This window comes from Cucumis melo, chromosome 8, assembly GCF_025177605.1.
Source record: "Cucumis melo cultivar AY chromosome 8, USDA_Cmelo_AY_1.0, whole genome shotgun sequence".
Classification (NCBI taxonomy): Eukaryota; Viridiplantae; Streptophyta; class Magnoliopsida; order Cucurbitales; family Cucurbitaceae; genus Cucumis; species Cucumis melo.
Window position 1 is genome coordinate 15599825 of NC_066864.1, and position 20846 is coordinate 15620670.

Below are 20846 nucleotides of genomic sequence, written 5' to 3' on the forward strand. Positions count from 1 at the left end.
GTTGCTTGAAACTATAGATGTTCGGCATCTTTAGATTATCATGTTAAGTTGGAATATTTTTGTAGACATGAGAATATTTTGATTATTTGTTTTATATGATTTCTACTTGAGAATGTCTTAAATTTTGCTAAGAATGTCCTTACGATTATTTTTAGATATCCTCCATTTGGTCATCTAAAGATGTCTAAGAATTTCGTGATGTCAAGACATCTTATATTGTTGCAAACAAACATGGTAATCAATACGTTACTTTCTAAAGAATCTAGGATACCTATAATATAAATGGCCTCTTAAAGTAGAGAGAATGAAGAAACTAGCGATGGTTAGCATTATTTCTAAGACTTTTTTTTTTCTTTTTTTTTTTAAGAATTAGAAAAATCGACCATTTTCTTCTAAATTTAACCATTGCAAAGGTAGGATGACGAAACTATTGACTTTTGGAATAGTAATCGATGTCTTATTCACTAAGATATATTAATGATCTATTTGATTATATTAAAATTAGCGATCAAATAATATATCCAAGTGATGTATTAGTATAACCAATATTAATTAAATTTTTAGAGATTTTCATTCATGGGTTTCTTTAATTAGGCAAAAGGACCTAACTAAAAATTTAAGTTGAGTTTGATAAATTGAGCAAAAACTTAGCTTAAACAGAAAGCATTAATGACCATTTTCAGAACAGTAATATTCTAGATTGAAAAAAAAAATCAGTTTTGTAATGTGTTTTCCATCCGTTAAGATACGAACATTTTCACATATAACAAAATATTCAAACCATTTATGAAATATAGCAAAATCTATCCATAAAAATAGTATAACTTTCTTTTAATATTCAGGGTCTAGGGTTTAGGGTTTAGGGTCATTCTCTTTAAAAAAATTTAAAAACTAATTAGATTAACATAAAAAAAAAAAAAAAGGAAAAACCACAAAAAAAGAAAGAAACTGAAAATATATTTTAAATGATGAATCTGTTAAAATTTATGAATATTAAAAAATATATATATTTTTTTTAAATAAACATTTGTGTACAACCTACAACCTATAGTACCCTGTTCACCAATAGAAAGTAATTTGTTTTTGCTATATTTATAAATAAGATCCATCTTGGTATACATGAAAACATCTGAGAGGAAAAAAAAAAGGAAAAAAAAAAAACTCCTACAAAATCAATCCTAGATTTAATGAGCCTTTTATGTCTAATAGACACACTGCCGATTCATTTTCTAAGATTAACAAACCTATTGATCACAAAATAAAAAGTTCCAACTTTCATGCCTAATAACTTTGCCATCTTTAAAAAAAATATTGAATGTCATACAGATCAATTAGAATAAATAAAAATTTAAGTTTAAAAGTTTTAGAGATCCATTAATTTTTAAACACCTTTTAGACATGGAAATTTGTTTAAATTGAAAGAACCAAAAACAAAGACGATAAAGAGAAAAGAAAACGTTTTCCACTTCTTGGAGATTTTTCTGGACAGAAATTGATGCAGACAAATTAAACTCATGTTTGTTCTACAGTTTTTTCTACATCATCCTAAAACCACAAGCATTTTACATTTCACACCTCCAGTTCCTCACCAAGTTAAGCCACAATCATAGAACCACCAACCAAAAATTCAGACCAATCTAAAACTACTAACGAACTTCAACTAAACATAAAATTAACAGAAAAAGCAGGTAATTTCTTCCTAATATTTTGAGTCAATCCATATACATTTTCATATACACCATTTTCATTTCTTTCTGCCAAATGAAAGATCAAAAAGCTCAAACGACCTCAAAACAAAACACCATTAATACATACCAACAATAAAAGAATTGAACTGCCAAGACTGGTCTCGAAAACGAGACACAATGCGCAGGCAAGGAAACTAAAAAAATAAAGATGAGAAAAGAAAAAATAAGTTTGTTAAACAAACAAAAAGAGAAAAAAAAAAAAAAACTCATTAGGCTGCATCACAATGACAATCAAATAACCAAAGGTCTTTTCCTTGATGGAAACACTACCAAATTCTAGAAAAAAATGCAAACCAGTCATGATTCCCATCCACTCGCAAAACGCCGATTCTCGAATATGGAAGTCGAAGTTTAGACGAGCTAACTGCAAAGCACCACAATAAGTTCATTCTCTAAAATAGATCAACCTTCTTTTTCTGCATGTCTTGCTTCCATTTGGGCAGCTTGTAGAATGTTTCTTTTGTCATACCAAATACCGTCTCGAACTCTTCCGTGGAAAGATAGGCCTGACAAATCAGGGACATTGAATTGTCTCTAAAACCATCATAAATGAGGAACGTTTAGAGAAAAATTTGCATCATCGCACTAACCTCTCTTCGTTTGAAGTCGATTCCAGTCACTGGATTATCAGACCTTGCTTTTAATTGATCATAACTGAATGTGCTATTAACAGTTTCAGCATCAAAATCCTGGCCCCCACCTTGCTTGGGCGTCGAATCACCTCCATCATTTTCAAATGAAGGGGAAAAATTTCCTGTTTCCTTGTCTTCGTCTTCTTTAGTATCCTCCTTTTCTGTTTGGAAACTTTCATCATCTCCTTTCCCTGCCAATATCCAATATTATAAAATGTTGAATATAAGAATCTGTCATTATGAGGCGGTGGTTAACACAAGGCAGAATATAATTTATTTTTCTTTAATATAATTTGATCTTCATTTGTCTGTTGCAACAGAAAGGGTTAACTTTCGGAAGAAGTTGATCCTTCCTTATACTCTTGAGTGCATAGCTAGTTAGTGATTAGGCCAGGTACAATTGAAAAAGAAAAAAGAAAGAAAAATCCAAATCAAATGTGTTTTCACTTTCACAGCAGCAAATGAGAGAAAAAAGTTGTGTATCACGATAGAATTCAGTGAAATAGAGATTTCAGAAGAGTAATGCTTTATATATGGATAGTGAAGATCAATAGAAGATTAGAATCTTCCCAGCAGTATCTAACGACATACTATTAATTTGGAAAACTGTAATTGATAGCATTTTTAGGGTTAATAATTAAGTGTACAACATTTTTAAAGAATTACAAATGTAGCAAAATCTTCAAATGAGACTCCAATTAGTAACAGATTCTATTATTGATGGGCTTCTATTAATGATAGATTTTATCCTCTACAGAATCTGAGAGCTGAATCTAAATTTTGCCATATTTCTAAATTCTTTTGTATTGTGTTATATATTTTTACTAATAGTTAGGCCTGATTACTGTATTTGCAATTTTCCTGTAATTTTAGTTACAGAAAGAAGAAGAAATGAGACCAACTCAAGTTGAGTGTCTATAAATGTCGATTCAGAATTTTAAAGGTGCATTTGAAAACAGATATCTGACCATAAGTCCAATGGAGCTCTCTTACCCATATCATCTGAAGTTGGACTGCGACTATGTGGGGCAGAAGGAGAATCAGATCCTTGCTTCTTTTCTGCTGTAAGAACGGAAGAAAGTGCAGCTACAGCAGCTGCCCTTTGTGATCCTCCTCCTTGACTTCTGCCAGATGGCCTTGTAGGAGTAGTTTTCGGCCCCGACGATGAATTAAATGCGGAGTTTAAAGCAGCTAAAGCTTCACTTCTTTGCCTAGGTCCTCCTTGACTTGATGCATTAGTTTTATCCTGCAATAGAAATATGTTTAAAGATTGATCAATGCAGAAAAGAAGTAGCAAAATCGTGGTTGGCCAAAAAAACAAAAGAAAATTGCAGAGTTAACTAGAGGTTGTCCTTTCAAGGCAGAGAAGATGTACATGGAAAGGAAGTAAACGAGATTGTTATTCACCAAAAGAAGAAAAGAATTGCTATAATTTTATCATTCTCAGACACGTAATGCAGTACAATCCTAATAATGCTAAAGGTTTTTCTATGCTCTTGCATGGATCTTCATATAGAGAAACAAAATAAATACAAAAAAGCCTCCATGAGAATTTGGACTACATGGTACAAATTGGAAGGACAGCCAGAACCTCTTTTTAAGGGGAAAAAGATAATATATACATCAATTACATTCTAAATGGTCTGAGAAAGTTGAGCATTTACCTCCGCAGCATGGCCAATTCCAAACAATAGAGAAACTTTCTTCTGGAACGAGTTACCCTGAGCCTACATTTGGTGAAGATATTTCGAAGTTTAACTAAAATTCTAAAAGTAAAGAGACAAAGAGGATGAAAAAGGAAGAAGAAAAAAAAAGACATACATAACTGGATAAATTATCAATGCAAAGCACCAACGTCGAAACAAGTAATATAAAATAGAATATAAATGCATGGAAAATTTTCAAATTCCTCGACACATTCCCATATCATTTTGACTTTATGCTTCCCACACCGTACACAAACTTACAAAAATTTCTTGAAACTTCCAGACAGAGCATCTAGTATCGGCGTGCATATTTAAGGCTATGACACAATGACGTTTATAGTTACTGACAAAAAAGAAACTAAAAAACCTAAAAATACACTTGTAGAGCCCACAGAAAGGGAGGCAACATACAAAACAGCTCGCAATCTAACATACCAAAACCTAATGGGCAAATAAAAAAAGTGGTTATAGTCATAGAGATCCACAAGGAGACATTGAACCTAAGACATGACCACACCTCATTTAGGGGCCTCTCAGACCCTCTAAAAATTCTAGCGTTGCTTTCTCAGCAAACCCCTAAACAACAGTGTCAGCGTGCGGCAAAAACCTCCCGTTCTCACAGAAAGGAGGGTGAAGCAAGTCAATCTACGAGAAGGAACTCCTCAATTGTATTTCTGCAGCCTCTATTTGTAGCCAAATTGAAACCAAACACATAAAATTGGCTCCAAACTACATACACATAATCACGGTCACAGAATCACATGACCAAAGAAAATGATCCAAGTCACCTACTGCCCTCCTGCAGAGAATGCAACACAAGTCTCCAACAAGTTATGAACTCCTTGAAACCCAATCTAAGGTAGTAATTCTAACTTGATAAACCTGCCAAACAAAAAACTTTACCTTCTTCAATATTTTCACCATCCACAACAATGCAAAGGCCCTCTCACTCAAGGGAGAAGGGTTCACAAGGCAAAGAAAATGGATTTACACAAGAACCCTTCAAAAGAGCAAGGGTCTCACATACAAAAACCCCCTCAGGGTTCCAACAAAACTTCCCAATCATCGATAGGAAATCTATGACATCTAGCATTTCTCAATAAGATAAAGTACAACTAAAACCCAGTGAAAAGGGAGGACAAGGTTGAGACAACACTGACACAATAAACTATTCCTCATCAAGGATATGATATAAGCGAGGAAGAAAAAGTATATGAGTCTATCCCCGAACCACTTATTTTACCAGAAAAAAGTTTCTTCCATCCCCACCTGAGTTGCGAACATCAAGTGAAAGAAAAAAAATCTCTCCAAGGGTTTCAGGAAATGTTTTTCACTCCACTCAAGGATCATTAAAAGGGGAGGCCCATACTAGCGCACAATGAACTTATGCAACAAGGAATTAGACTGATGAAACCACAACCATTTAGCCAATAAGGCCCTGATGTGAGCTGTCACATTCCCCCAAACCCTAAGCCTTCAAAGTCAACCAGATTTGTCGCTGTCTCACACTTAATTAAGTGAGCCCTTTACCCTGCTCAACAGGAATTCTCAGAAACATTTCCAAAGATTTACTAATCGAAACAAGGATTTTAAAAAGGGACAAGAAATAGGGCGGGATCCCAGGATCCCATTCAAAACAGAACGTTAAAAGGTAAGTCAACCTCCTTAAAGAAGAAATTTCTGTTACAGGACGCCAACTTTTTCCAAATCTTGCTAGCCACAGGGTCTCAAAGCACTTGGGATTATGACCTAAAGGGAGACCTGACTTGAATGGGAAGAGACGAAAGAACCCACTTTCTAACCTTGTCGTGTCTGGATCACAATTCATCCAAAAGCTGCCACTACTCTGTAAGGTATCCCCTTACAAACGAGTATTATTGAATGAAGAAAGAGACCTAAGGCTACAACTCCTCTCAATGTGAGTGTCAAGACACTAATTCCAAGCTAAAGAAAATGGAAGTACAACCTTAGCTACTTATACTACCCTTTCCTTTCCTCCCAAAATACCCTTCAACCTTTCTCGTGGTCCCCTCACCTGCATTACATAATATTTATGTTCCTCGCTCTCATACATAACTAACTTTCACCCTCAACTACATTCTTGCCCCTTCTCCTATACTGATGGATGGAAACCGCTGTGTGAAGTTGCCAATAAATTCTCAAGTAGCCTCATGAGTAGGAGGCCCCTCCAATCGAACTAACACTTCTGGACCTCCTTTGGAGGATTGATTGTGCACATCAAGGATCACCTGCGGCCGTATCAACCATTCAAAATTTTCAGTTAGCAATGGTGGTGTGATTTGCAGCACCTGATGAGTTCCTAAGGATTTCTTCACCTGCGATATGTCAAACACCGGGTGGATGGAGGTGGATGCCGGCAACATCAAGTGGTACGCCATAGTCCCCACTCATTCCTCAATTTGATAAGGGTCATGTTCATCCCTTTCCAGTCTACATCCGTCACCCCAAGATTGAATAGCCACTGCATTCCTAACACAACATCGACTCTGTTCAGCGGTATGGGTAAGAAGCTTTCTACAATGGTCAGTTCACCACATTTAATACCACTCCTTTGCAGACTCCACGACCCCTTACTGATGTTTTGGTGCCAATAATGACCCCATAATTCGCCGTTTCTAACAACGCTAAACTCATTTCTTCTACTACCTTTTGTGCAATAAAGTTGTGGGTAGTCACACAATCGATTAAAATTATCACAGCTTGATCTTGAACTGTACCTCTCAATTCCAGGGTTCCTGTATTTGGAAGACTGATCACAGAATTCAGGCACAATTCAACAGCATCCTCAACTTCAATCCACCGTCGCTGCCTCCTCACTCATCTCATAAAATAACTCCAATTCATTCACATTTGGCTGCATGACGAATAACCACAGCTCCTTCATGGTTTTTTGCCAGCACCAATGTCCTAGGTAAAACTTCTCATTGTTGCAAAAACACAACCCCTTCTCCCTTTTTGTTTGGAACTCCACATCAGCAATCGACGATTTGGTTTGTCATTCGCAGCTCCTCCTGCTCCCACCGAGCATAGTGTAATCTTCCTTATCAGAAAAGGATCATAGGGTTCTGTTGTTTCGCACGTAGCGTAGGAAGTACTCCATTTGGGTCTTCGTGCCCATTTCTTTTTTCAACCTAATCATGACCCTCGATCTTTTGGGCCAGTCGTTTAGGCTCTAGAAGTTCGAACTCATCCCTAAAGGTTCCAACCCCTTCAAGAATGTCTCCTCCAAAACTTCATCCAAGAGTTGCATTAACAGAACCACCAGCTTATCGAATAAGTTTCGTAATCCTCCACCGTTGTCTCCTGCATGATCTACAAAAAATTGCCCACACACTAATCCTTTTTGAGTTGACCAGAAGCGCGCCAATAACCTCGTTTTCAGATCCTTCCAATCCGCAAAAGGCTCCCTATCTTCTTTGGATTGATACCAATCCCAGGCTACTCCATCAAAACTGATGACAGCAACAATGAGTTTTTTCAAATTCATAGAATTTATGGATCTGAAAAAACCTCACAACCTGGAAAAGCCAAAAATCCAGATTCTCCCCTTTGAACACTAGCATCTCCATATTCTTGAACTTGCTCTGGTCTGTCTCCCCTTTCTCAAGCTTATCCTTGATGGCCAATTTCACTGCGGCATCAATTCGTTCTGAGGTTCCTTCTTCCCCTATTTTGGACTGCGACAATAACTCTCCCGCCACCGATGATCCTCCTCTGCGTCCTAACACCAATTCGACAAACAATCTCGCAAACATTTTCTGAGTCTCTTCGAATTGCCTCCGTTGTTGTTCCGACAGCCCTGTCAAAGATTTTTCCACTTGAGGTAATCACTGCATGCTTACTTTGATAGTCTCAATCTCCCTATCAATGGTGTCAATCCGCTCCTCAAACTTCTTTGCCATCTTATTGGTTCAATTCTCTCAGGGATGAAGGCTCTGATACCAATTTGTACGGTATCCCCTTACAAACAAGTATTATTGAATGAAGAAAGAGCCTCAAGACTACAACTCCTCTCACTGTGAGAGTCAGATACTAACTCCAAGCTAAAGAAAATGGAAATACAACCTCAACTACTTATACTACCCTTTCCTTTCCCAAAATACCCTTCAACCTCTCTCGTGGTCCCCTCACCTGCATAACTAACTTTTACCCTCAAATACATTCTTGCTCCTTCTCCTATACTGATGGACGATGGGTGTCCTTATATACATTCAAGGATTGAAATACCAGTTGATTAAATCGAAGGGTTCGACATCGATATTAAGAATTAATGGATATCTCTAATATTTTTCTACATACACAAACAAATTATCATCTATTAGACTTAAATATATGATTATGAACACTAATAATAAGATATATAACTTAGTTTGAAAACCTAAACAACTTAATTATTAATTTTACTCATTTTTATATTTTTTTTATTACAGAAGTTTTTTCTTGTTAAGAAATAATAATAATAAGTTAGGTTGGACCATGGACTCCTTGTACCATTATGAATTCGTTTGTTAGGTGCTTATTTTTCTTTTAATGCCCTTGCATTTACCTTCGTTATTATTCAACTCATTTTTATAAAGTTTTTAGTCCAAATGCGTACAAATTGGCTCCATCAACCATGGTATAACCTTTCCTTTACTTTGGTTTGACCATTTGAATCCAAGAGATCCCTAATATGATCTCCATTTTCGTATGGGTTTAGACCTTTTTCGTTTCTTTCTTAGAAACAGAGCATGCGTCCAAATCTCAGCTGTGCTCATAACTCTTCTTGTAGGACTGAAGCTGCTCCTTCCCAAAAAGAAAAAAGAAAAGAAACAAAGACTGCCATATTTGACCATTTGAATTCAACTGTTTCCTTTAAAGAATATATTTATCACATTTCAATTTTCCCTTGACAATATCAAGGCAAAGATTCTTTTTTCTTTTTTCATGTCAAATATAAATGAAGAAAGGAGTGGCAAGAGAAGCATCTAACCAAGTTTTCAATTGAAGAAATTCTTTTACGAATTGTTAGATGAAATAAGAAGAATGTATATTGACAAACAAAAAGGAAAATGGCAGCACATACGATAGCTTTAGTATTATCCCACAAAAAGTATGTCGTGAAGAAGCTTGGTTCAGTCCCCTCATTAACTTTGTATAGTGGTACTTTTGGGGACAAACCCTCCAGAGATGCAGCCATTTCTATGTAACTCTGCAAAAGCAGTTTGTCAATGACAATAGTAAAAGAGTATTTTGAGATGTTCTGAAATAAGAGTACCTGCCCGATTTGGAAGGCCTTTTGCTTTTCTTTGGTGTCTACCATCTGGCCAATCCATATGAACACTTCAGCATGTGTATCAAGAATCAAGATGTCCTCTGTCAAGAGATCGTCTTGAGAAAAGTTATAAACCTCCTCTACCTTCAAAATATGGGGAACAAGAATAACTATACATGCATAATAAAGCATCCAAAATGAAAAATAAAGTGGTCAGAAGCTCACCTGAAAACGTCCTGAAATATCCAAAGGCATGGGGATTGGACCACAATGATCAGTAAAAGGGAATAGGACTCAACATAACAACTAATTAGATAAGGTAAAACAACATGTGGTCGTTACAAGAGAGAAATTATTAAATTCAGAATATATTTATAAAGAACTGCCACCTTTATTCGATGAAATTGTGTATAGGTGGGGATCTCTGACAATATCTGGAGCTGCTTTTTTGCTGACATAATTTTGTTTTCCCCCAAGAGCAGACCAGAAAGCTGAACTTTCTGTTCCTTCTTTAGCATGTTTTAAAGTAACTCCAGGCTAGATAGTAAATAGGAAGGATATACTGCTGTTAGTGCCAAGTTTACAGAATTCATGTCTACAAGAATGCCCATACAGCATGGTCGTAAACAAGAAACAGAACCAATGTGCAATTCACAGTTATTTCCATTATATTCTAAAAGTTCGATTTAAGATAGAAGCCATTCCATGTTAACCCTGAATCTTTAATATTTAAATTATTCCTAAGAAAAAGCCTAAGAAAACCAATGAAACATTACTCTCTGTGCTCCTCCCTTGACATGAAGTTAGTGTTGAGGCATATATTCAACAAAAATCAGATACATTTGTTACTAACCCCGTATTTATAGAGTGGGAATGTAAAGAAAAGGAAGAAGGCAATGCTGAGTAGCAAACCTTTAAAAACTCGGCAACTTTTGCCGCTGATTGCTGCAGCTCAAAGGCACATTGATTTCCATGCCATGTAAACAAAGAGGATCCAGATTGCAGGACAAAAGAATGGCTAGAGTCCAATGATGTTGCCACCTGATCAAGAACAAAGCTTATGAAACTGTCCCCATGTAACATAAAGAATGGCTTTTAACTATAGAAGTAGAATAATTTATGCCAACTAAGAATTGAATCCAATTCCAAAAGAAAAAAGTGGTTAAGAAATTTCTATCCTAAAAAATTGACTTTTAACTAAATAAGTAGAATCATTTATGCCAATTAAGAATTGCATCCACTTCCAAAGAGAACAAAGTGGTCAAGAAATTTCCACCATAACTAGATTTGTTCATATCTACATATTCATACAAAACAGAGTGGATAAAAGAATAGTGATCACGATCTTCAAGGTTCTAGAGCCTAATTATTCAAACTAAACGCTCAGGAAAAGAGTTGAACTGAGAGGAATACTCTAAGTTATCAATCTCAAATACGTACTTGATCACATATGTGGTGCATCCCCTTTCAGAATCAAAGCCTAAAGATAATAAGGAGATGTTCAATGTGACAGAATTCTAAGCCCAAAGAAACTATTAATGGGGTGAAAACATGGCTAAGCATTCTTTTGAAAACCCTCATATATGATATCTCCTGCATATCGCTCCATGCATAAAACTCAGAAAACAGTGTTTAATAATCACTTCATAAAACCATGAAATAACTTTCTGCGGTCTGGATAAGGTGTTCCAGAACCAAGCAATTATTTATTCTGCTTGGTTCAATAAGAGTCCAATCTAAAACGAGACAATGCTACAACCTTTTCTTTAGCCCGAACATTTCCCTGAAAGTTTCCCTTAGATACTTCTGTTCTCTCTTTACTTCTCTACATTGGTTGATTTGTATACATACAAAGAAGGTATGAAGGTATGCTCTAATGCAACTTATATAAGATAAGGCATTTCTATAAAATAATATCCATAAAATGTAGACTGCCACAAACAAATAGAAATAGGAGAAGTTTATTCTGCACATACAGCATCAACTTGCACTGCTTTATTGTTGTGGACAGAAGTTCCAGAAACCTTGATGAGAGCAACATTATCTACACTATATGTTTCATCCGCCAAATCTTTGTCTGCTATAAATTTCTTGTAACCAGCACTCACACCACCCTGAAGAAAGTATTCAGTCAAAAAGGAGAAGTGCTTGCCTCCAATTTTTGTGTTAGAAACCATAACTCAAAGAGCAGGATTCTTATACCTTGAGGACCACCATAGGCTGGAAAAGTGCAACAAACTGTGGCGGTTCTTTACCCTGAAAAATGCGACCCTACGGAAGTACCAATATAACATGTCAATAATGATAACATAATCCTGATCTAACAAATTGATTCAATACCTGAACTGGCTTCCCCTTGAGAGAGTTTGACATTGAACTTGCAATGCGATCAGCAGTCATTTGGTCCTCCTACATTGGACAATGTGTGAGCCAATGATGAGTACGGCCAAACCTTTTTTTCTTTTACCAGCAAAACAAAAGTGTGGCCAAACATTTAACTTAAAAGTTATAATATGCATAAAGAAAATAATGACAGTCCTCAATAAATACATTTGCACAAACTTTGAACTAACTAAACAAATAGAAGATGGGACAAGTTCAATCTGTACTCTCCAACATGGGCGAGTGAGTCAACTTTAATATTAATCGTTCAATTTCATTAATCAAGCCTACAACCTTAAATAAGCAGTGTATTTTAGACTAAACCTTACACTTTAGTAAGTGGTGCACCCAGTCCATGTTTATTTATTAATGATAACTACTAGTGACCAAGAGTCCTATTCTCAAATAGATCCTTAGAAAGCTCAAAAGTGGAAGAAATTCTCATATCCAGAAGGAAGACCTGGGCTTAAGCTCTTCTGTCAATTTAACATACTAACGCCTTCTTGCTCTCCTCCAAAAGTAACTCTCCACATTTCCCTTAAATAATAACTACTTTGTGGGCAGGTGGCACAAGAAAACTTGTGTCAACTTCAAAGACAGATAGACTTTTGACTATCCACTGCCATGAGCACACAAAGACTGCAGATCAAATGGATTATTTATGCCAGGATGTTTCTTGGTTCCATTTTGTTCTAATGCTAATTATTTCAAATGCACGACTCCAAGTTATGGAGTTCCATTTAACACCCAAAGCAACATATTTTAGCTTACCTCAATGCTATCCTTTCCATACCAAGTATACAAAATATAGTCTTCCTTCCTCTCTCCTGAGTGGTAAGCATAAAGAACAATGTAGCTGTCTCCACTATAAAATTTACCAACATCTTCTGAGGGCACTGGAGTCTTGGTGTCCTCGTTGATGCACCAAACCTACAAAATGAATAGTGTCCAATTTCTTAGCACAAAACAAACAAGTAATTACCAAAAAAAAGTTATCTTCAAAATTAACGCGAAAAAGTAATCTTTGACAAAACCTCCAATTTTCCACCTCCCTCCAGCAATGGAGGTACTTCCTCATTTGCTTGTGTATTTTTTGACATCCCCTTGATACCCACACCTTGTTGCTTCAATAAAGCTGGCAGAAATTTGAATACCAGAATCAACAAATTGAGCAGGAAGTGCTTTAAATCTACTTTAAGTCACAGAAACATACCTGCTACCTTTCCTCTTCCTTCCTCAGCTCCAGAAGCTGCAGATCCTGCTGGCCAGGATCCAAAGTTGGATTTGAAAGAATGTGTCTCATAACCTTGAATAAGTCGCGTTATATGTGTTGATCTTGGCCTATTTTGACTAGCAACAAATTCCTAGAAAAGTACAGGTAGTGAAGAACAGATACATTTAACTACGGATTTAGTGGAACATACTACTTTGGCTGCAAAACTGCAACTCTATTACCTCAGCAACCTGGATGGCCGTTTTTCTTTCCTCCACCTGGGTTATCCGTCCAACCCAAACAAATACCTCAGAACCACAATCCAGAAGATAGCATTTGTTATTTTCTAATAATGATTTGGATAGTTCGCCTTCAATGATTGACACTTCACCATCAGCTATGCTGCATGCATCCAGAAAACAAATGAGTAGTGTGTCGAGTTTGTTTTTCTGCTAAAAGATAATAATACAAGGATCATACCAATCCTGAAAACATAGAAAAGCGTTCTTAAATTAAATCAAATATTAATCTATAAATGTATAATAAGATTTTCACACATGGTATGATTCAATAAAATCTGGTCTGAAGGAAGACAGCAATATATACAACGAGTTGGTTCTGTTAATTTAAGAATAGAAAGATCATTCTTTGCCTAAATGAGTTCAACTCAGCGGTGCTGCTCTACTTCCTCTAAGACTTTGTAGATAGAATAACCCCAACACCACATGTGATGTAATAGATCATCCTTAAAAGTGTTTGGTGCATTACATAAATCCATCTTGTGTATAGTTTCTAAAATGTTAAACAGTCACCCAAAGAAATTTAGAGGCTATCCATATCAATATAATCCCACTAAACTAATGTACAAAATTGAGACTAAAAAGGGGAAATTATTATAAATGACAAAACTACTGAAATATTTATAAAATATAGAAAAATTTCATATTCTATCGTTGATAGACTTCTATCGGTTTCTCTCAATATCGCAGACAGACATTGACTACGAGTGTCAATTAGTATCTATCGTTGATAGAATATGAAATTTCGCTATATTTTTTGGTTCATTTTGCTATATTTGAAAATGCCCCTTAAAAAATAATGAGAAAAGTTAGATACACAAGATAAAATTGAAGGAAATTTTGGATCATAACAGGTTTATTGATGTCTACAGTAATTAATTTATGTCCCCAAAAGCATAAAACACGCCGACTGAGAAACTGATGAAAAAACTGTTATGTGTCTAACATTAAAAGATTCCATGAACTATTACTAGCTGCAAAAAGAAAAGGGAAAGCAAATTCATGAATGTACTAAAAATTACTTGAAGGCACAGCTAGATAACAACTACACGTCAATTATTACTTGCTAAAAAGAATAGTTCCATTTAAATTAAGTTTGTGCACTAAACAGCAAGAGTAAAACAAAAATAGGCAAGTACATTTTCAAATCCAAAGAAGTAAGATACTACCATTGAGAATATGAGAAGATACAAAAGAAAGATTTATATTTGCTTATTTTTGCAAGCATATATACTTAATGTTCAACCCTAACTCATTGCTTTTCCTTCACCTGAGGGGTGCTATTTGTAACATTTCAATTACTTAATGAAAGTTTTTATATTTAGAAAAAAGAAGAAAAGAAAAGTAAAGCTTTCATTTCAAGATGCACAAAGTAAATGCTAAGTCAAATAAATTTCTTGATTCTCATTTGGTGAGGGTGAGAAATCGACGGATACCTATAAAGTTTAGCAGGCATGGCTTCTGCAATCACATCATCTTCAGTGCTAACCTTCTTTCCGATAGGTGCAAAACCACCAAAGAGGACCCAGAACTCCCCAGAGTCCGACTCTGTATCTAACTTCCCATCATCTACAAAAGCAAACAAAATTGCCCAATTAAGAAACTAGGGAGTAACTAACAAAAATAAGTGAGGAACTTAAGAAAACTAGTAACTTGGCCTCGTGAAGAACTAAAATCCTCTTTTCTACCATCACTCCTTTGATTTTTTTTCTTTTCTTTTTTTCTAGCCACTCTTTCACTTTCAAAGAAGCTGTGTTTTTTATTAAAAGGGGAAAGGTAGAAGAGTGAAAAACTAGAAGCATTTCTGCATACCCACTACAGCAACATCACACACTCCCTGGTGATACTTTTCCTTCAAAAATTGAACAACCTCTAAAGCCTTGGCTCTCTCTTGGATATTGGAATTAGCACCATTGAACTGATATATCTTGTTTTCAGTGTCTAAGATGAACACATCATCATGATTAAGAGAAGACCGAGCAAAAGGAACCTGCATTATCAAAATGAATACTTTTACCCTAGAGAAATAATAAATTCCAAAATATACGGGAGTTCATATGGATAGGATCCTGTGCCTGTTTCATTCTAACAACTCGTTTTCCTTTGCAGGTATATAATCGTGTTTCAAATTCTTCCTCCTCAACTTTTTTAAATCCAGATGCAACACCTCCTTCAAGTGGAATGATGCAAGGTTTAAAGTATGATAAAAATTTGTCTGATTCATGGCCTTGAAGTTCTCTATGCTGCACTGCACGGCCTCCAAGAGATGCATCTAACTCTACAGATTTTATTGCGGCAGTCCCAGCCTCGTCCTAGATCAAAAGGTCCAGAAATTTAGGAATTAATTTAAGAAAAAAAAGAAGAAAATGGATAAGAAAATGCAAAGCAAAATTTTTGGCTGCCTGGAAAATACAACAAAGATCAAGTTATTTTATTTTTCAATTACATCCAAAACATCATCAAAGTGGGGGGTTAAGTCCTCCCAATGTGATCAAGTGAGCACAAAAGTTTCATCCAATATTCATGGGGAAAAAATCTTAATTACAGATGAGTATTGTCATGTTAATGATATATAACTAAATTTACCTTCGCCCACTAGCTTAAGCTTTTGGGTCAATTGGTGTTTCACGGTAAAAAATTTTATTCTCAGAAAATAAAAGAATTTTTTATTTTAGATTCTTTCAGATTCAGGCACAGAGGCCAAGCAAGCAGAAAAAGGGTGTCCAATTGACTTTCCTGGAAAAAATTCATAATTATGAATTTTGAGTATGCTAATAGTGGTATTTAAAATTTTCACAAAGTTAAAGAAAATTGTGTTTATATTTTCTTTAGATCCAAGCAGAAATATAATAGATTTTCCAATTTCCAATAAACGTTGGTGAATAACTTTCAAGATTTGAAAGGTGTTGTTAAACAAATAACATTAAGTAAACAGTCTGTGACAGCCATATTGAGCACGTGACATCTCAGAAATTTTTTAGAATAGTCAACACAGACCTACATGCTAGAAGAGCAATATCGCAGAACGGTGGCCATGATGTGAAAACTTTTCTATAAAGCAAAGAGAGAAAGACAGCAGGATACAAGATGAGAAAGAACACCTGACTTGTATCTCTTCCAATCCAGAAGTGTATATCAAACAAGAAAGAGCCACTTTTGTTTTGTGATGTCTGCAATAGGAAATACTTGTTAAAATCGAGTACATATAAGAGATGATTTTAACAAAGTAATTGCAAAAGAATACTCAAAAGCCACCTTCCATATCTATATTTTATCAGTCAGTTGTTAGCATGAGTGACTTGTTCTTTCTCAAAGAAGAAAAAACTAAGACAACCAAAGAAGAAAAATAACCAAAGAACTCGTACTTTTATCTGCTTCAAACATCTCACAAAACTTACACGAATTAAGACTCAAAAATGAGTGTCAGTTGTCAAGGTGGGTATAACTTTAGCATTTTTTTTTTTCTCTCGTGAAATGAAAAAGATTAATCATGGAAATTGAGTTAAATTATCATTGCCAATTTATGAAATGAAATAAAACACTTCTAGATATTAAAGCAGTACTAATAAGTTGAAAGAAACCTGCAATATTATGTAGCTATCCCCCATATAGAATTTTCCAAAATCGGACTTTGGCAATGGAACAGGCAGAAAATTCTCAATTCGCCAAATTTCAGTGCCACTAAAAGATGTTAAGTTCAACATGTAAAACTACAATCAGCATGTTTAATATTGCAAAAAAGAAGAAAGTCTAAACAAAGAAAATAAATAATTCAGTAGCATGATCTTAATATGTTAGATAACAACTAACGTCAATTCTCTTATTACAAAAAGAAAAACAAGGGTGAGGAGAAACAATGTTTAATGAACAAAGGATACACCCTTTGCCCTACTCCTAGAAAAGCAGGATCCATAACTTTTGTGGGCCCAGACATGTTTTAGTTTCTTCCTTGTAAGTCGGTATAGTAACACAGATTTAATTATACTCTTAAACACGTTTATCTATCATCCAAAAATGCCACGAACCCTGCATGAGAGAAAGTAAGAACTCAGGATAAATTTATAACAAAAAACAAAAAATTTAGACCTTGACAATGAAATGCAATTCAGATGACTGCAAGACCTACTATCATTAACTTCCATCTTGTTAATGCACAATAGGGTACCTTTGGTGGTGATGAGTAAACAATAAAATGGAGATAACGAAAAGGAAAATTGCATCAGATGATAAAAAGATTTAGAAAAAAACGGCTCATAGCACCTCTTCTTTTTGCATATTGCGAATATGACAAATATGACAAGTAATTAATGATATAAGACGGCTATCAGAGGACTATCCACTTTTAAATTTGTTACTTTTGCAATTTAAAAAATGTAGTGACATTGTCCCTATTATCATAAATTTTTTTGCTATTTTTGAAAGTGCCCCATAAGAAAATTCCAAAAATCCAAATCAAATTGCATTTCTATTAAGCATTAATAACTTCAAAAAAGATAAAAACATGTGTTTCATGGATTCATCACACAATTTGGCAATGGAACAGGGAGAAACAATTTACTTCCGACTAACACAGAAAAGAAATAAAACGAAAAGTAGCAAAGTTACCCAGCAAACAACTGGAAAGAAAGTGAAATTTTCCTTTGCCCATATTTTAAACAAATAAAAAGATTCTTCGTTTTGAATATGTTTTTCCAAATTGCAACGTGCATATTGTTTGCTAGGAGGGCACACATACTTATTTGAGGAGATATCAAAGGCAACTATACTGAACTGCAGCTGGATTATACTAATATCATAAAGTACACATAATTAATCAAGTTACTCCGTGCCACTGTTTACAAAATGTTTTCTGATATATTGACAAAAAGTTGCAAAAACCATGATTGCTTCAAGAGATTGACAATAATCACTAAACAAGAAATAAAAACAATATTCTTGAGGAAAAAAACACACACATAAACAAGCATCCCAGTAAGCTAAAATGAATGTCAAAAGCAACTAACAGAATGCAGCTGTAACAATTGCTATGCCATCTATATTTGAATTCATTGACCACTACCATACCTAATAAGCTACATCACTTTTCCCCGGTAGAATTGAAATAAATTCAATATCTCCATCATTAGGAATGCAAAAAATCCTAAATTGGTCAAACAAAGCAAGATCATGGGTACATAATTAAGGGGAAAAAATAGTTATTGGTATGTGGCCTTTTGGGTTAAATCAAAAGTTAAGGTACGAGGGCTTATGCCTAAAGTGGACAAATATCATACCATTTTCAGAGAGGCACGTCCTAACTAATGCTATCAAAGTCATGATCTAAACCTAGTCATATTCGTAGAATCCATGTGTGTTGGAAAAAGAGCTAATGAAGCTCAATAACAGTCATGTAGAGATCTATGGTTGAACTCTATTAGATAGGGGATGTGCTCCAAAAAGAAAAGAGATGACCTCGACAAAAGCTAGATGGGTCAATAACTATTTGAGGCTTGTTGGAAATGCAAAGTCTCACATTGGCAACACATGAGGACTATCACAAATACATAAATGATAGAAAATATCTCCTTTGGACGAGGAAATTTTGGTGAAACAAAAGACAGATTCATCAGGTCTTCTACCAAAATGGACAATATCATTTCATAAAGAAACTGTGAAGAGGCCCCTTGTCCTAACAATTGGCATTAGAGGCTATTTGATAACATGGGGTTCCATTTCAAAACCACTTGATAGAAGAGTGGCCCATCTATCTTATAAAGAGCATGAGGTCACTTGATCTTTCCAATGTAAGATTCTCAACATGTTCCCTCAAGATGGTATCTCTTTTGCGTTCACTGTTTGCAATCAGTATCTTATTAGAAGACATGGAGTTCCATCTCAAAACCAATTGGCAAATGAGAATCCATCTATCTTATTAGGAGTATAAGGTCCCTTGAATTTTGAAGGTGGGATTCTCAATAGAGGCATGTCCCAAGCTTGGTCATGTCTGTAAAATCCCCCATCATCAAGGAGAGCAATATGTCTCAGGAACAAATTGCATGCTGTCTAAGAAGAACGATGAGTGCTCCACAAAATCCTCAAAGGTGGTGAGCTTCAATGGCATAGTCATGTGGAGTTCCGTTGTTGACAGAGGAAGGGGAAAAACCTTTAAGTTACCTCAAGAGCAGAGTGTATAAGTTTTCATTTTCCAATATTAAAGACTTTACACAACCAACGACACAAAGTATTACATACCATAAAAGGTAAATGATGGATGAGCATCATGCGATCAATTCCCAACCGTGTTGTACCATTTCAAACAAAAATATCGTTAACACATTACAGAGTAAGTAAAGGGGAACAAAGATGACAGACAGACAGACAGACAGACAGCAATATCCCAAACTGAAGGAGGGCATCAAAACACAAAAGGGGAACGAAATACAACATTCAGATTTATTCCAAAAGGGTTCTAAATATAAACAAAAAGAACCCATCACATAAATACGTAAGATTAAAGCTCCATAAACCATTATTCCAATTGGAAACAGTAACAATCAGTACAACCAAGAAAAAGAAAAAGTGTTAATCGAGAAAAGAATAAAACGAAAGAAGAGTATGAAATTAGGAAGATAGGCCAAAGGGAAACGGAAACGATCGAGAAAAGGGAGCAAAGAAATTAATCGAAATACCTGAGATCTCTGAACTGTTCTGAATCCCAGGCAAAAGACAAGAGGAAAAGGAAGAAAAGTGAGAGAAATAAAGCTAAATTTGTGGAGAGAAGTTTGTGGGTCCAACGTTTTTGTTTGAATGAAGGTTAAAAGGAAATGGGAGATTGAAGAAGTACAGAAAGGGGAAATGGGTTGTGAATGAATTATGAAGGAGAAGAAGAAGGAGAAGGAAAGGGATGATGAAGATGATGATGAAGAGAGAGAAAGTGGAGAAAAATTGGGAGAGAGAGTGGTTATTTAAGGCAAACAAACGGGTGACGTGGGCACCTGAATTGTTGGTTCTCTCATCCTCCTCCATAGAACGGTATATTCGTAAAGATTAGTTTTCTCTCTTTTTTTCTATCTTTCTCATGCAAAAATAAAAGGGAATTGCAATTGGTAGGACAAAAAAGGTCTTTACAAATATTCTAATTCTAATTCTAATTCTAATTCTCTCTTATTACAATTTTATCTCAACTCCTCTATTAGCATGCATCTATATATATGTTTGATATTATGACTTTAATTATGTTACTTATTTTTGCAAAATGATGATGGTGAATGTGCTTGCTTCCATTATGATAAATATATATAGTTTTTTCTTTCCATTTTGATAATCTAATATAGGTTGTTACAATTAATTTTGTTATGTTTTAGAACTTTATATTTGATTTTGATGCTACCTTTAATTGCTTTATTTCTTATCAATAATATACTTTACCAAGTATAAAATAACTTGTTAATCAAAATTTTGATTTTGATTTTGATTTTGATTACATGTATGTTATATTTTATGTGGTATATTGATTGTATAATAGATATATATTCCCAACGCAGGAAAGGATGTCGTAAACCTCTCTTTGCCTCATAAAAGATAAATGTAGCACAAGTTGGTGAAAAGATGA

At 35.1% G+C, this 20846-nt stretch overlaps 1 protein-coding gene across 1 annotated transcript; it reads right to left on the minus strand.

Moving 5' to 3' along the window:
* Positions 1-1672: 1672 nt before the first annotated feature.
* On the minus strand, positions 1673-20165 carry LOC103499539 (villin-2-like). The gene is made up of 23 exons (XM_008462555.3): positions 19924-20165; positions 17134-17281; positions 16837-16936; positions 16357-16425; positions 15331-15567; positions 15068-15245; positions 14692-14824; positions 13199-13358; positions 12957-13107; positions 12778-12878; positions 12515-12673; positions 11702-11770; positions 11564-11632; positions 11338-11475; positions 10274-10402; positions 9751-9898; positions 9587-9597; positions 9365-9505; positions 9173-9298; positions 4045-4107; positions 3374-3626; positions 2339-2571; positions 1673-2254 (listed from the first exon to the last, which is right to left on the minus strand). Exons 2-23 carry the CDS (start codon positions 17187-17189, stop codon positions 2141-2143), a joined length of 2838 nt encoding a protein of 945 aa, XP_008460777.1. The 5' UTR covers positions 17190-17281; positions 19924-20165; the 3' UTR covers positions 1673-2140.
* Positions 20166-20846: the final 681 nt, after the last annotated feature.

Bases quoted from the DNA above. Each gene is read 5' to 3' on its own strand.
- LOC103499539 (XM_008462555.3), bottom strand. From the start codon at position 17,189: ATGTCTGGGCCCACAAAAGTTATGGATCCTGCTTTTCTAGGAGTAGGG. The intron at 10,403-11,337 runs GTATGTGCAGAA...GTTCTTGATCAG, and splicing joins AAGCAGTGCAAGTTGATGCT to GTGGCAACATCATTGGACTC. The intron at 3,627-4,044 runs GTAAATGCTCAA...TTTCTATTGCAG, and splicing joins GAATTGGCCATGCTGCGGAG to GATAAAACTAATGCATCAAG.